Genomic DNA, 16270 nt, shown 5'->3' with positions numbered 1-16270 from the left:
TGGTATATAGTAGTAAGGGTGGTCACTTCCGTGTGCTCTGTGGAGAGACAAAGACATTGAAAATGAGTGAAGAGAGACACAATGGTGGAACCTACGTATCAAGAGAGATGGAAGAGACTAAAGATAACCAATGAATAACAAACTTGTGAGCCAAGAAAGTGATGGGGAAAATGTGAAGATGGTTATACTAGCTATTATTGTGATTTTTTTTTCTTTTTTTGGTTTTTTGAGACAGGGTTTCTCTGTGGTTTTGGAGCCTGTCATGGAACTAGCTCTTGTAGACCAGGTTGGTCTCGAACTCACAGAGATCTGCCTGCCTCTGCCTCCCAAGTGCTGGGATTAAAGGCGTGCGCCACCACCGCCCGGCCTACTGTGAAATTTTTTAGCAAGTTGCATTATTTCTACACTTACAAATGAATTCTTTTTTTGTACAGATACATTGGCACGACTTTTAGATTTAAAATAAAACAATCTCAGATCGTGGAATAATTGAGGGTAAGATGAAGTAACCTTGGCCATCTGTTCATTGTGCTACTCTCTCCTTTCGGATAGTCCTAAAATCAACATCTTAAGAACTGTTTTAGATACAATCGGTTTCATGTAACATTGTTAAATGACGCTGCCTATTTTTCTTTGGCTTATGTGTTAATTTGTGCTTGGAGGAGATGAGAGATGCTCGAGTAATTAGAGTTTGGGGAAGCACTGATTACTGATTAGGCAGAAAGCCTACATTATCAAGAACATCCCAAACTTATTTTAATGAAAGCTAATGTTAGAAAAAAATGATTAAGCCTGTAATCACACAAATGATCACACATTCTAAAGACTGCCATCATGGAAGAAAAAAGGATGAAAAGTTGAGAAGCTGGGAAAAGTTAAGGGAGAAATCATCCAAGACATCTATTTTATCTTGGCAAGTGGAGTCCACTATTCGCTGTGCCCACAGGAAAATTTAGACATGCACAATTAGCCAAAGGGATAAGCTTGGCTCACACAGATCTTGCAATGCTCTTAACAAACAAACAAAAAACCCCAGAAAAACAAAAGCAAAAAACATCTACCTACAGTTCAAGGAAATAAAGCGCTCAACAGAAATGATGGGTGGAACATGCCGTAGAAAAATGAAAGCCAGCAGGATAAAAGCCATTTCTCAGAGGACAGAACTATCTATGCCATGGAATAGGGTTGGCAAAGATTAATAATAAGTGTCAGTATTTCCCCAAATAGAAGGTCCAGGTATCTGGCCAAGATTATCGAGGAGGACATACAATGGATTGCATGCCCGAGTCCTCTCAAAAATATTTATATGTTGAAACCCTAACCTCTCTGTGATGCTTTCTGGAAGTGAAAGGTAGCGAGACCCCAGGAAAAGAACTGGTGCCCTTCAGAGGTAGGTCAAAGACTAGCTGAAGAATAAGAGCAAGAAGATGATAACATATAATTTGGAAGAGTCCTTACTAGAATCACCATGCTACCTTCCTCATCTTTGCCTCCCAGCTTCCAAAACTACTAGTCAGTCCTACATTTGTGCCGTTTACACCCTGCTCCGTGCTGCTTCCTCCCAGCAACCTGGATGCCAGCTGCCTCTGCTGTGCTGTGTACAAACCCTAAAAGCTGCTGTCTCAGAGGAGACTCTGGCTGACTCAGATGTAGTGATCATCAGAATCCTGTGGCAAGCTTGGAAAACGCAAGATCCTGGACTTTACCTGGCAGACTTTTTATATCACAGTTTTTTCCAAAGGAAAGCATTATATTTAAAAACAGAATATGAAAGTGTACAAGAACTAGATGCATGGTTTTCAAGGGTGCAGTTCGGTGGTGCCAAGTAGAAGAGCATCTCTCCAGAAGGCTTTCGTCTTGCAACAGGGAAACTTTTCCTCTTTCGGGCTTTGTAAATGAGAGTGCTCCAGATACTTTACCTGAACAGAATCATGCAGGGCTTCTCTTTTTATACCTTTCTTTTATTTTACTAAGATAATGCCATTGGTGTTCATCTATCCGGTAGCACCTGTGAACACTTTCTTTCTTTTTAAGGCTATATAATTATAAATATTAAGGCTATATAATATTCTGTTGTGTATGACTTTGTGCTTAATTGATAGAGTTGCCGATAGATATCTTCACCACCTTGTGGAGATATAACGCTGCTATGAACACAGGCAGACACCGTTTCTACAGGACTCTATTTCCAAGCCTTTTGAATATACACCCAAGAGTGGGACTACAGGATCATATGACCTCAGAGAGTTTCATCCAGTATTTCTGGGGCATGTTCCAGAAAGCTGAAGTGTTGATAAGACTTTAGGTCACATTTAAGCATAATCTGTGGTTCACGTCTTGAAGGGCACCAAATTCAGGAAACTGCACATACTCAGTTAAGAGAAATTTAAGAAAACACTGTGTGTTACGAGCAGGAGGACGGCGGTAGAGATTATACTTGAAGGCAAGGTCCCCTGGGTGGTGACTGCTGATGATAGTGATAAACAGTGAGGCAGTCAAGCTCTCAAGGGGTGGCCCAGTGTCAGGATGTCACAGAGCTGACAGTAGTAGCGTGCTATCAACTGGGTTGGGATGCCAGACTAACGAATGCCCAGTGTTAGTTTATTTCAGCTGAAGCCTGACAAGGCTATGTCCCTGGAGTTATGTGGTTACAAACACAGTTCACTATGCAAGAAAAGAAGATACATATTCCATAGTAGTCCAAGGGTTTGGCCAAAGTCATGGTACATTCTGTGACAGTCACTGACATACTGTTATATATGACCATTCAGAGAGACATCTAATGAGACAGATAAAGTTGTAAGAAGCATAAATATATTCTGGAAGGCAGGCCTATGCTTACAGACCTGCCCCTCTTCCTTCTCTTCTTTAGTTTTAAGGAATTTTTCGGGAAGGAGCACTACTAAAATCCAGCAATCCAGTGCTGTCTATAAACATTTGCTCATCCCAGTAGGGAATTATGGAAGCCACTTCATACAAGGAAAACCATTAAAACCAATTTAGTATTGGTAATGGCAGAGCACAGTGTTATGTTCTAGTTTCCTTCGTGTCTGCAATTTACATCTCACTAATGGACTGGTTGCTTTCAAAGACCAGTTATCAGGCAGACATACTCTGAGATCATAAAAGCAAGGTAATGACGGTGTTTGAGAATTCCCAAGTGCAGATAAGTGCATGTTTCGAATACTACACAGCCTTCCTTTAGTCCCTGTGCCCATGCTGGGTGACACTCCATTCTGCGTCAACTGCTAGTATGACAAAAAAAAACCAAAAAACAAAAAACCTGTTTTGGCCAATGTTTATAGCTTAGTTCACATAAAATCATAGCTTAGTCTCTGGAATTGTTGTTGTTTTTTTTTTTTTTAAATTGACTAGCATCACTTCTTAGCACACAATGCAGTACCTATTTTTGAAAAGAACAAGTTGGCAAGTGAGACCTGATGAATGAAAAGTTTACCCTCAAGGTAAACCATCAGCTGAAAAAAAGATAAGCAAGGAGAAGACAACATTTTATAACTAAAGTAAATTTAACATTTTGTCATGTCACCTGAGTGAGAGGACAGAATAAAATGGTGAAGCAGTCAGCTGAAACTAATAACAATGGCCCAGAAGTGTTGTAGTAGTAATAATAATAATAATAATAATAATAATAATAATAATAATACTTATGCTATGTACAGTAGTGGTCACTTCCCTAAATATGTGCTATGAAAGTATCAAATTGAATTTCTAACTAAAGGTTGTCCATAGTCTCTGAAGGAAATGGGAACTGATTACAGATTCATGCTTCAGCTGAAACCTTGCTTATTGCAAAGGCATTCTGCTGTTTGCAAAAAGCCGGGAGAAGAAAGCAAAGGACAGCACAGAGGAGAGCAGAAGGGGACTCTGGGAACAGAAAGTAAGACGTTGAAACCTGTGAGGTGACAAAGAGAGAAGACGGGAGAAAAAGAAGGGGAGGAGAGGAGAAACACAGAGAGAGAATTTGATATTCAGAAAATCATGAGGTCATTATAGTATTCAACCAATTATCAGAATTGTTTGTAATGTTAAATTAGCTATTAAAATTTGTTTCTAAAATAAGGCTACATCAGTTATCCAGAAAGTTCATCCCAACAAACAAAACAAAACAAAAACAAAAAATAACTTTCTAGTAGCAATAGTAAGAGTAATGAGCATGCACTAAGCAGATCTTCTCACATCTTCTTGGCAGTGCTGAGTCAAGCCCTATGCTATCTCCATTTTTAAGAGTAGGCTGAGACAAAGAGAACAAAGAATTTCGACTCTCTTACAACAAGCAGCTGAAGAGATGTGTGTGTTCTTCCTACCATGGCATATGCTACCAAATGAACAGGAGGGAGGGAGAACCAAAATGGCAGAGTATGGAGGAAAACCAGGATGGAAGAATTACATGAGATTGGCAAGCCAGAGATGAGTATCTACTGAAACGGGTGCACACATACACACACACACACAAAAGCTTGATACACCTGTGCCAACCACTGGTTACTGTTCCTATAAAGCACTCGCTCCTCCTCCTCTGGGCACACAAGGTAACTGAAAGCAGGATAAAAGCCTGCATCGCTTCCCTTCTATTTTATCTCTACTCTGTGCTATGTGTCAGAGTCCCATTTAATTCCTCATAGGTATGTTAATTGTTCGTGGAATATCTATCTAGCAACTTGCCACAGTCAACCCAGATGTTTCTTCATCAAGGCCAATGCCACACAAACCAGAGCCACTGTCTTACACCTCCAGTTACCTTGGATTCCAATTGCAGCAAAGTCCAATAGGACAGACTACCCCTAAAGGGAGACAATTATCCATGATGACCAGACTGCATCCTGAAGCAGTTCACGGGACCAACATGTCCCTCTAAGAATAAAGAGTTCTTCAACCACTGCCAAAGCAGAACCGAGACAGTAAACGAGACACACTTTGACCCAGGGTTCTCAATCATGCATCCATCTTGCTTCTTGCTACAGTTCTCCTGCTCCTAAACTGAAGTTCATGCCAACACCTCAAACAGACCTGGGATCACAGACCCCTGTTTTTCATTTTTGTCAGCATGGTCACCTTGGTTAAATATGCTTACTATGCTTTTCTATCTAGTAGTCTCTAACTAACGTTTAGAGTAGGTGGCCAAGTCTAGCTTTTTAGGACTCCCAGAACAGGGACCCTGACCCTAATACTGAAATAATTCTCTGCTTGTTCTGGACCAGTAACTGACCACACAGTCACTATAGAGTTTAACATCAGAGTATAACCTTTCCTCTCCACAGCCCCGTATTTCATGAAAACATGACTCTATTATATTTTAAAATATTTCAAAAATATGACTATACTCCATAAGGCCTGCCATTGACAGTCAGTCTGAATCTTGGTCCAATATGCTGGAAGTTCATCAGCAGAAACAGATCTAAGCTCAGAGTTAATTCAGTATAAGGGAAATATTTGAGTTTTGACCTCATTAGGATTCAGACGTGGATAAGAACAGTTTGCACCAGCTCTCGCTCACAGGTACTTTGGAGTCCAGCTTGAGGAAGGCAGGGGGAAGAGAGCGTTTGGGATATATCTAAGGCCTTAGTCTTTGATTAAGTATCACTTCTAAATCTCAAGAATAATGGTACCTGTGTGCATTTCATACTGCTTTATCCACCATAAAACATTTTCCCTTAATATGTGCCTTGTCTGGCCCTCTCACAACTCTGGGAGGGTATAATATTTTTTTAAAGCAAAATGGGGCGGGGGAGCTCATATATTAGAGCCTATGAGAACCAAAGACCGGCAGCCATGTATGACAAAAATCCAGCTCCTTGTAGCTGCCTTTTTGGATATGGAGGGAACTCAGAACACACAGGATCCCATCAGTCTGCATTCAATATCAAGTTGCTTTGGGGAATGGAAATCTGAAATCTGACAAGGAATAGAATATGGTATAGTTCATCATTCCAACATAAACTAAACCAGAACTGAAGCAAGGAAGTTATTTCCAGAACCTATGAATCAATTTTTAATCAACGTCTTCTTGGTTTGCCAGCAAAGAGGGCACTGAAACAAGCCTACAGAGTGCTATTCCCAAACGTTAGCAGCTCATATTTGTTTGTAGAGAGTACAAAGGAGACTGTGGAGCACGGGACACTGGCTTGTGCAGAGAGCCTCACTAGAAAAACATTTCAGAATGACTGGCAGCATCCTCTTATTCCAATCCTCTGTCTATTTGAAAAATGAGTCAACACATAGAGATTTACTCTTAAGAAATGATGCTGCAGTTCTCCCCATTGTGTGGTTGGGTTTGGCCAGGATGTTTTGTTTCGTTTTAAATTAGGGCTGGACAGGTTAGGGTTGGAATCAAACCTCATTCATTCACTATGTTCAAGACTGACTCTCATTCCAGTACTTCTCGCCAAGCATCCTAGCCAGATGGTTTCTTTCTGAAGGACTGGGTGGCTCAGGAGAGTAAGTGTGCAACATTGCAAACAAGGCTCTCCACATCTCTGTCCTCAGGGTTCCTTGATAACCTGAGAGGAGTGTCAATCTGCCCACTCCAGACCTCATTGAAAACAGAGATCTATCCCTTACCCACCTATCCATGAATCTTTAGAAGCCTAAAGTTTGAGACATACTGAGTTCAAGCCTAACAGCTCTTCTTGCTACAGAGCATTTGTGCCTTCCCCCAGCTCCCATGCTGAAATCCTCATTGCTACTGTGATGAAGTCAATAGTGAAGCCTTTGGTAGAGAAAAGGACTCAGGACTCAGAGCAAGCTCTTATGAGAAAGGCCCCTTTACCATGTGTGGCCTCATAGAAAAGATGGATATCTATGAATCCAGAAGTACACCCTTATTAGATAGCAAGTCATAAACACCATGGCCATAATCTGTCCAGCTTCTAGAACCATTACAAATACTTTTTAGCTGTTTAAGTTAGTTAGTCTTTCATGTTTTATTATTGTACCCCGAATGGACTATTAAAAAATTTGCTTGAAAATACAATTTCTCACCGCATGCCCACATATCCACTGGTTTTCCATAAGGATCTTTACGCAGGACTTCTGGAGAAAGATAGCCAGGTGTGCCAGCGAAACCTAGGGAAAAAGAGATGCTCATGAGTCAGGGTTGGCATGACAACATCAGTGGGAAATGGCCAGCTAAGAAAGAATGATTTAGGGACTTCTTTAACTTAAGATAAGCTCTGTCTGTCCTACCTTGTAGATTATTTAAAACACACACACACAAACACACACACACACACACACACACACACACACACACACTGGAGGTATGGAGGTCAATCTACTATAATACGCTGACACTACTTTTGTTTAGATGTTTTGACATCACTTATATTGAAGTTTAAACTATGACTGTAAAGAAATAATGAGAAAACTGGAGGCAGATCAGTTCTTCACAAAAGATGACACCCAAATGCCTCTGACAATCAGTCACCTATAAAAGATGGGGACGGAACAACTACATACTATGGACAAATCAAAAGCAGATCTTCAGAAAATATTTTTTAAAAGAGACATCCTTTAATACAAGACCATGAAGGTGGATAGGGCTACCAGTAACTGAAAGACTCACATTCAGAGAAGAAATAAGCCCAGAAATAAATCAGTTCAATGTGTACTAATAAATAACTGGCAACTAAGAGGAGACTCAAGGACACTCAGATGAATCACCACTGAACACCAATGAGACTGCTGACTCCAGAAGACACAATGAAGACGGCTGATGGCAGAGAAAGCTTTGTGTTATTATAAAGCAGTGTAGAATTTGATAAGGAATGCTTGAGCAACAATAAAATCTGTAAACAGACTCAAGTGGAAAATATTTTCTATTCCTGAAAATGAGTTTTTCAAGTAGAGAATACTTAAAAAAATAACAAAGGTAACTATGTTCATTTGGAAGTGTTCTTTTAAAAGGCAAAAAATGGAAAATGGAAAGTTTCTTTTAAAATAAAACACAATCAGAAGTTCCTCTGACCACAAACTAATGCCAAGTCACAGTTTATTTACCAGGAGGCAAAGTATCCAAGAAATGAATGAGTCCTCATTTCTGCAATGAAGTTATACTTGCTACTTTAAAACAGAAACAAGCAAAATTGGATTGAATTTAAGCCAAAGGATTTTCTTTTGCCTAATCTTCATTCATTTTAGTACTTTCCTCATCTGTTTGGAAGAAAGTGATGGACCATGAGAAAGGGCTCCAGAATAGGGTCCCTCTGTGCAGTGTAAGTTTTACAAGGCATCATGAATTCACTGAGGTTCCACCACCTGTAGCTCAAGGATTACACAAAGGCATAATGCGGTATCATTGCAAAGTAGGGGTGGGTACAATTGTTGCAAGTGATTTTAAAATGATCAGGTATATGGTTCTTACCCTTTCCATGCTCACCACTCCTTTCCAACTCTTGAGAATCCAATGAGAAAATTATCTAAAATCTGATGAAGACTAGTGTCCTGAGTATGTGCATTCAGATCTTTCTAAAACACACAGACTGGTTTGATTTTGAGCATATGACCTGACTAGCCTCTTTTGGTTCTCTTGGAAATGAACTTCTCATTCTTAAAATGATGCTAATATTTGCATCTCATTTTTTGTTCCATCATTGGTCTCATTAGATGTGTATATTTATGTCCTTTGATTTCACTTTTATAAGAAATACATATATTCCACAATTAAAGACTAGTCAACTTCAATTTGCCTTACAGCTGGCCAAGTGCAGGAGAATTAATGATATTCTCCTTGGGAAAAAAAAAACATAGAAGAAAATTACTACATGCGAGTAAAAAATAAAAAGACCAAGTGGAGCATGGCAACACACATGTATAAAATCCCAGTATTTTGGGGTACTGAGATCAGAGGAGTGTAGGTTCAAGACAACCTGGGTTATAAAGAGATAAATAATTAAGTATTCCAGATATAAACTATTTGAACCCTCAGTCTGAGACTGAAGTGCCATGAGAATGTTATCATTATCATCCTTACTGAGAACCCCCATCACTTGAGCTGCCTGTTGGTTCTAGTCCTGAATATTCAAAATCATACACAATACACTGAACAATGACCGCATAAATACAGCATCTGGAATACAGTAGACAAGGTCTTATTCATCAGGGAATTTAGCTCCTAGGTGCCACACCAACTCCAGTGTCGTCTGTGTGACATGACATATGTCATTATGCCGGACGGGAGCTACGTGTCCCATGGGACCAGGCTTCCTGGAGGTCAATGGCAGACAGCCTGGTATTGGCTGCCCTTGAGGCATAGACAGGATTCTTGATTAGCTGGCTATGCAGGATATGAGCTTTGCACAATCTCTTTCATAATAATGATAGTCTTTATATATACAAGACAAGGATCATTCTCTTCAGGAACAGCTCCGGGATAGGGAAGCACAGTATGGGAATGTATAAGACTACAGCAGAACTCTTGTCATATACGGGGTGTATGATCAGTAAGGGAATAGATGGGTTAATGTTGATGGACAAAGACTGTTATATTATACTTTGAACTTTATGGATAGGCTTGCTAGAACCCAACCTCTATGGTGTCTGCTGCATAAGAAGGTGCAAAAAAGTATATTTCAGCAGGTGCAGAGAGCTGATTAGGCATATTTGGTCACTAGATGAGATAAAGAAAGGGTTAGAAAGAGGAAGGTCCATGATAGCGATAATGAGACAGAAACTTTCTATTCATAAGATGAAACCACTTGCCTGAGGTTTACATTCCCAAGGACAAGATTTCCTCTTCTAAGGATGCTTTATGTCTAACACCTGTTCCTGATAATATACTTTTCTTAAATATCAGTGATGTGACTAAAAGAAATTTTCATACTGTGCCAACCAATGACACATGACCTTCTGATTTGTTCTTTCTTTGAATACTATATAATGAAAACATAAATTCAGTAAAATCGCAGCAGATTCCAACCACTCTCTTGTGTGTTGTGTCTGTCTGTCATTCGCCGAACTTGTGCCTTCCTGTTACCAGGACCCTGCTTCTCCCACGGTCTGAGTGGCTCCCCTGAGCCGGTCCGTAGCACTAGGAATGTAGGATCACTATGATAAATGCTATCAAGGTTAATAAGAACTTGCTTTCTCCAGAGGTAGCATGACTATTACTTTAAAGAACTAATAGGAGTATCAAAACAGACAAAGAAAGAAACAGAAATATCGCCTGTCGGAAATATATCCATTAGATTGTCTTCTCATTCATAAAATCACTTAATATTTAAAATGAGAGACATGATAGTAACTAAGAAAATCTTCTATGATGCAAGATTCTGGTAGAGCCTCTGCTGCCACAGCAACAATATGATGCTAAAATAATATTGTAGGTACCTTTTGCACCCAGTTCCTTAGGATAACTGGGATGTACGTGAATATTTCTGTGGAAATTTATTTTATTTTACAGTTTATCAAATGCGCTACATTGGATGCTAATTCTCATAGCATTCACTATTTAAAGAGACCAGAATTATAGAGTGAAAAGTGAATAAAAGGAACGAAATTGGTAGAACTAAAAATGAGAATTAATATAAAATAAATGGTTTATTTATATTTTTCAGTATGCACCATAATGTGTGTGCCAGAAGACCACCTCAGACTTAGTTTCTTAGGTACCATCCACCTTGCTCTCTGAGACAGGGTGAATCAATGGTCTAGAGCTCACCAAGGAGGTTAGGCTGGCCTGTCAGTGAGCTCCGGGGTCCTGCTGTCTGTCTCTTTCCCCCTAGTGTGGGGATTATAAACACGAACTGCCATCTCTAGATTAAATATGAAAAACACTATCTATTATTACTGTGACGAGAGAGTGCATGCATCTGCACCACATGTGTGGAGGTCACATTCTGTATTAAAACCCTCCTACTGAGTCTTGGAACAGAATCCCTTTTACCGTGAACTTTTTGAAAAGGTATACATGGCTTGTTTTTACAATATTTTCTGGTTATGACTAATTTAATATCAGGTTCCATGTGTTAGAATTAGTGGAGAAGCTGCTGGATGACCATTGCTCCTGTCCTCTGGCTAGAAAGTGGTGTCAGGAACTTGGAGTTCCAGGCTGGGAGAGCACAGTTACAGGAAGGAGAATAGCCCTACTCACCAAACCACGCCTGCTGGTCGCCTTGAACTTCGATGGCTAAGCCAAAGTCCGCCAGTTTCACAGCTGCTCCTTTGGATTTGCTAGCTAAAAGCAAATTCTCAGGCTTTATTTAGAAAGAAAAAGAGAGAGAGACTAAAGTGAGAATCTATTTTAAGCAACTACTTAAAATGACCGACATTTGTACAAGATTAAACGGGGAGGTGGGGGTTTGGGAAACAAACTCATGCACTGTTGTCTGTTGTGGAGATTTCCATTCCTAAATCCCAGGGAAAGGATGGTTAGAAAACTATGGAGAAGAACCATGGATGCAGGCTTCAGACAGATGCATTGGGTACTGCAGAGGCAATGGGGAGGGACGCAGTTAGTAGAGCCGCTGGCTTCACCTGCTCACATGCCTCCAGGGACCATTCAAGTGCACATTTGGCCACTGACACGGACTTAGAAGCCTAACAAAGCACAGACATTTTCAGCAGGAGGAAACCAGGCAAGATGATAACCAGAGTTGGACCAACATACAGACATTTGGCAAATGAAACAGCAAATTAAATCCCACTTGATTTGTAAGAGTTTGGACTCAAATGCAGTGATTTTGATTCCTCAATGTTTCCAAACAATTTCTGCACAAATTTTAGAGACTTACTCTGAATTATGTATTGAAATGGCTGTCTTTAAGGATCTGTTTATTCTTAAAGGCAGAAAGAATATACTGTTTGCCAAATGTTATAGTTAGCTTTAAACACAAATTTATAAGCCACTTTTTATAGTGTAACTTACATTCCTTTAAAGTGTGACTAAAATATTATGCAGATACTTATTCTCCCACCTAAAATACTGCGGGAAAGAAACATTTTTCTTTGTTGTTGATCCCTCCTCAAGGACTGACAAAGCAGTCTTGGAACGAGGCTGTGTCTACACCGTTGTTTCCCAACCACACTGGAATTTTGAAAACTAGCATCGAGATAGAGCCTTCAATTTCCCTGGTAGTCCTCATGGATTCTAAGGAACAGAGTGGGGATATGGTTAGGAGAAGAGTATTGAATATTATGAAGCCTTGCCCACCCAGGTATCTGGATAGGGATACACACGGGAGAATGGTCCAAGGTCTTCCTGCTTTGGATAAGAACCCATGAATTTTGAGTCTATGTCTCCACCAAAACAGTTGGGAAACAATGGTCCTTCCAAGTACCAAAACTGTTCTCTATAAATATGAAAATGTCAGCCAAATGATTTTGTTTATATGTTGACAAACAAGTTTCCTCAATTTGACTTCTCTCTCTTCGTTGGATTTGTCAGTTTCATGGTTGTTTTGGACTTGTGTAAACACAGCCTAAGCCAGTAGTTATTAATCAAGCCAGCCATGCAAGACAGCAACACTCATAAGCAGAATTTAGAAGAAATTAGGTTAAATGTATAAGAAATTAGAGGGCGAGCAAGCAAGTTTCAGTTAAATACCAGAATTCTTCAGGCAATTGCTGCCCACTGCCATCAGATTCACTACTATTGTGACCACTGGACATGTGAAAGGACCTAGGTAGCTTTTCAGGGTTGAGTGTGGTTTTGAACTAAGTCGACATCAAAAACATCGTTTAATTTGGAGTTTGATATGAACATGTTTCATGAATACGAAAGCCCTTCAGCTGATGTAACTTTTATTATGATTTAATGTTTGAAATTGGAACCTTGAAAGTTTATCAGTGCGCCAATGTATTTAATCAGGCTAAATTATTTACTTTTGACATTTTAATTTCATAACAAAAATTTATGGTCAACTAACTACCTTTCCATTTTCTAATTTCATCGATAGAATTTTCTACTACTTATTTATGGGATAAGCAACTTAGACCAAGCACACTGAGCTGTAGACAACAATTGATTCCCCTTCTTTGGAACTTTCACATTCCAAAGGACTGAAAATTCAGAAAAGCCTGCTCATAATACTCCAATCTAATTTTGCCAACCACAGACTCATTCAAGGAAAATGGTCCAATCACTTAAGAAATCAAGGTCGTTTTAGAACCTTTGGTATAGAAGCTACTTGAGCAAATGCCAGTGTCATTAGTGAGTAAAGCCTTTTAAAATTTACTCTTTACTCTCCCCACTACACTAAAAATTTTCTGGGCAGGGCTTTATGCACAATGCCCTGAAAACTCAAGTCTCTGACTGGGGCAGTATTCCTAGCTAGAGATGACCTAAAAGGCCTCACTCTAGGACGCATGAGTCATCCAAGAAAATGGGAATTTGTATATGAGTTTCACCTGGCACCCATGAAGACTGTTCAGCAGCAGCTATGGACAGGAGAAGGCAGGCCTACTTCCAAGGGATGGGATACATTTTAAAATTAAGAATTAAAATTAAGATACATTTTAAATCAGACAGCTTTGCCTCTGTGTATATCATTTGGGAAAAATAACATAGAGAATATGGAATGGAAGCTGAAAAGTTAGAATAGTTTTTGATTTTATTACAGGAATCTGCTTTTTATTATTTCACTTGAAGATTGCTTTAAGTGGCTAGCTTTAATAAAACCCTTAAAATGTCACTCCATTTTACTTCCGTAGGGTTTCTTTCGACTTTTTAGAAAGGGCAGTTAGAATAATTTGTCTGTCATGGTCTGTGGGAGTGCAGGTGGCTGACTCACTAATAATTTCTAAAGAAACTTCTAATGGGAACTGGCACATTTGTTTTGGGTTTTCACTCCTAACTTTCATCTTGAAACTATATTGTTCTATAAAAGTCCACTGCTGAGTAGTTAAGACTACTCAGAAATGCCTAAGAAAGGAACATTATCTGTTACCAGGTTACACCAAAACAGAACAACCAGAATGGTGGTGAGTGCAATCCTTAGGAAGGATTTCTACCACATAACAGTTGCTACTATCCCATTGTTTTGACCTCCTAGGATGAATGTGATGGGCAGGATCGCAGGGATCTTCCCACACACCTGCATATGAACACTGACTCAGCAACAGGAGTGAAGTGGGTAGAACAATGAATTAGAAAAATATGTGAATTCAAAACTCATGTCCTCACTTTCATTTTGATGCTGCACACTTGGGTAACCCATGGATCCCTGCTGTTGACTGATCACTTCCTTCGTCTCTCAAACAGTATCATGAAGCTACTGAATTGTATCTCATGGCAATAGCTAGTGGATGTGAATCATAAGAACACCATACTTTGTAGAGCAATATACATGTTGGTGATCAGGTATTATAATTCCCTGGGCTGGTCATTTCAACATGCAGAAACATTTTCAATCTGTAATGTGTGTTTAAAACTGAAGAAATGTTCATATTAATCCCTAGGTTAGCCTGTATACTTTACAATGATCTCTACCCTCTTACAATGTGATCACTTTTTAGGTTGGTTTTAAAATAGCGTCTCCTGACATTCTCACACATAGGTTTCCTTCCCCACCCCATTTCTTCCTAATGGTGCAGGATTTTCCGTGACATCTGGTCTCAGTGTCAACAACCATTTATAGCATATCAGCTGCAATGAGCAGCAACTGTGTACAAGTTTTGTTCTGTGTTTCCATATGGATATGAAAGCAATAGCTTCCAGGAGAATGCAAAGAGTTATTAAAATTATTCAGATATCTTGAATTACTTAAGCAAGTTGTGCAACCGCCTTCAGAACTAGTGGAAACTTGGAAACGAAAATAAATCTCAAGCCCCTCAGTTTATAAATGGAGAAATGTCCAAAATAAAGAGTCCAGGACTTGCTGCTAGTTATCTTAATTGTCCCAGTTTTGGAGCACATAAGTGTGTGTACATGTGTGTGTGGGGGGGGTATGGGTACATGTACATGCTCACATAGAAGCCAACATGGAGTGTTTTGTTCTATCACACCTCACTTTGCTTTTTGAAACAGGGTCTTTCGCTGAACATGAATCTTGGTGAGTGGCTACGTTGGCTATCCAGTTAGCTCCCAGGATCCTCCTGTCTATGCACCACAGCTGTAGAACCACAGGAGTGCAGAACCAGACTTTTATATGGTCTTAGTGATTCAGAATCAGTTCATCATGCTCAGGCAGCAAGCACTTTACCCACCGAGACATCGCTTTAGCCCCATAATTTATAGACTTAGTACTTGTGGTGGGTTGATTGAGAATATTTTACATAGGCTCGCAGATTTGAATAATTGGTCATCAGGGGGTGACACTATTTGAAAGGATTAGAAGGTATGACCTTGTTAGCAGAGTGTGTCACTGGGAGTGGGCTTTGAGGTCTCATAAAGCTCATTCTAAGCCCAGAGTCACTCTCTTCTTGTTGCCTATTGATTTGGAGGTAGAATTCTCAGTTATTTCTCTGGCACCATGACTGCATGCATGCCACCATGCTCCCTCCATGATGATAATGAACTAAACGTCTGAACTGTAAGCAAGCACCAATAAATACTTTCTTTTTTATAAGAGTTCCTACGCTCGTGGTGACTTTACAGCATTAGAACATTGACCAAGAAAGTATTGGTATTCCATTCTGATGATATAAAAATGGTACATTTTCATAAGGCAGTCTATTTGGTAGGTATTTTAAGACACTTTTGAAGTAATCAAAATATAATTGCCATTTATATCTAAATAAAGCAAGAGAAAACCGAAGAAACATAAGACACGATCTTAATCTTGAGTCTTTAATTAGCACCATCTTTATTAAGAGATTAATCGGAAGACAGTGATCACATGAGCATTAGACACAGAGTTTATCCAGCATGCATGTGATACATGACAAATAAGTGTTTACTCTAAATATTTTATATTTTATCATAAAAAGACATGATTTTATTGTGATGTGTTGATTGTCAAATTCCCCTAGATATTATTTGTAATGAATTATAGTGAAATTTTATTTATGTTTAATAAATTAAGTTTGCCTAAAGATCAGAAGGGCAAAGCTAAGCCACTAGAGGTCAGGCAGTGGTGGCACACACCTTTAATCCCAGTATGTGGGAGGCAGAGGCAGATGAATCTCTGTGAGTTCAAGGCCACTGTAGGCTACACAAGATCAAGGCAGCAACAAATCAAGGTGGTGGCGACTCACACCTTTAATCCCAGTGCTAGAGAGTCACACACCTTTAATCTGAGCACTAACTGGGAATATAAAATGGGAGGAGACAGAGGCTTGGGGCTCACTTGCAGTTGCCTAGCCTTGGTAGAGGGAA

At 39.5% G+C, this 16270-nt stretch overlaps 1 protein-coding gene across 12 annotated transcripts in view; it reads right to left on the bottom strand.

The window, feature by feature from the left end:
* Camk2d (calcium/calmodulin dependent protein kinase II delta) overlaps positions 1-16270 on the bottom strand; it is a 258045-nt gene that overhangs the window by 55122 nt on the left and 186653 nt on the right. For all 12 annotated transcript variants that reach the window (XM_057793575.1, XM_057793580.1, XM_057793579.1 and 9 more), the window contains exons 7-8: positions 11108-11210; positions 7000-7083 (exon numbers count right to left, since the gene is read on the bottom strand). In XM_057793575.1, coding sequence (XP_057649558.1) covers positions 7000-7083; positions 11108-11210 — 187 coding nt within the window. The remainder of the gene's footprint in view (positions 1-6999; positions 7084-11107; positions 11211-16270) is intronic.

Source organism: Chionomys nivalis, chromosome 18 (genome assembly GCF_950005125.1).
Source record: "Chionomys nivalis chromosome 18, mChiNiv1.1, whole genome shotgun sequence".
In the NCBI taxonomy this organism is placed as follows: Eukaryota; Metazoa; Chordata; class Mammalia; order Rodentia; family Cricetidae; genus Chionomys; species Chionomys nivalis.
The sequence above is the reverse complement of the archived record's forward strand: the minus strand, read 5'-3'. Positions and strand labels throughout refer to the sequence as shown.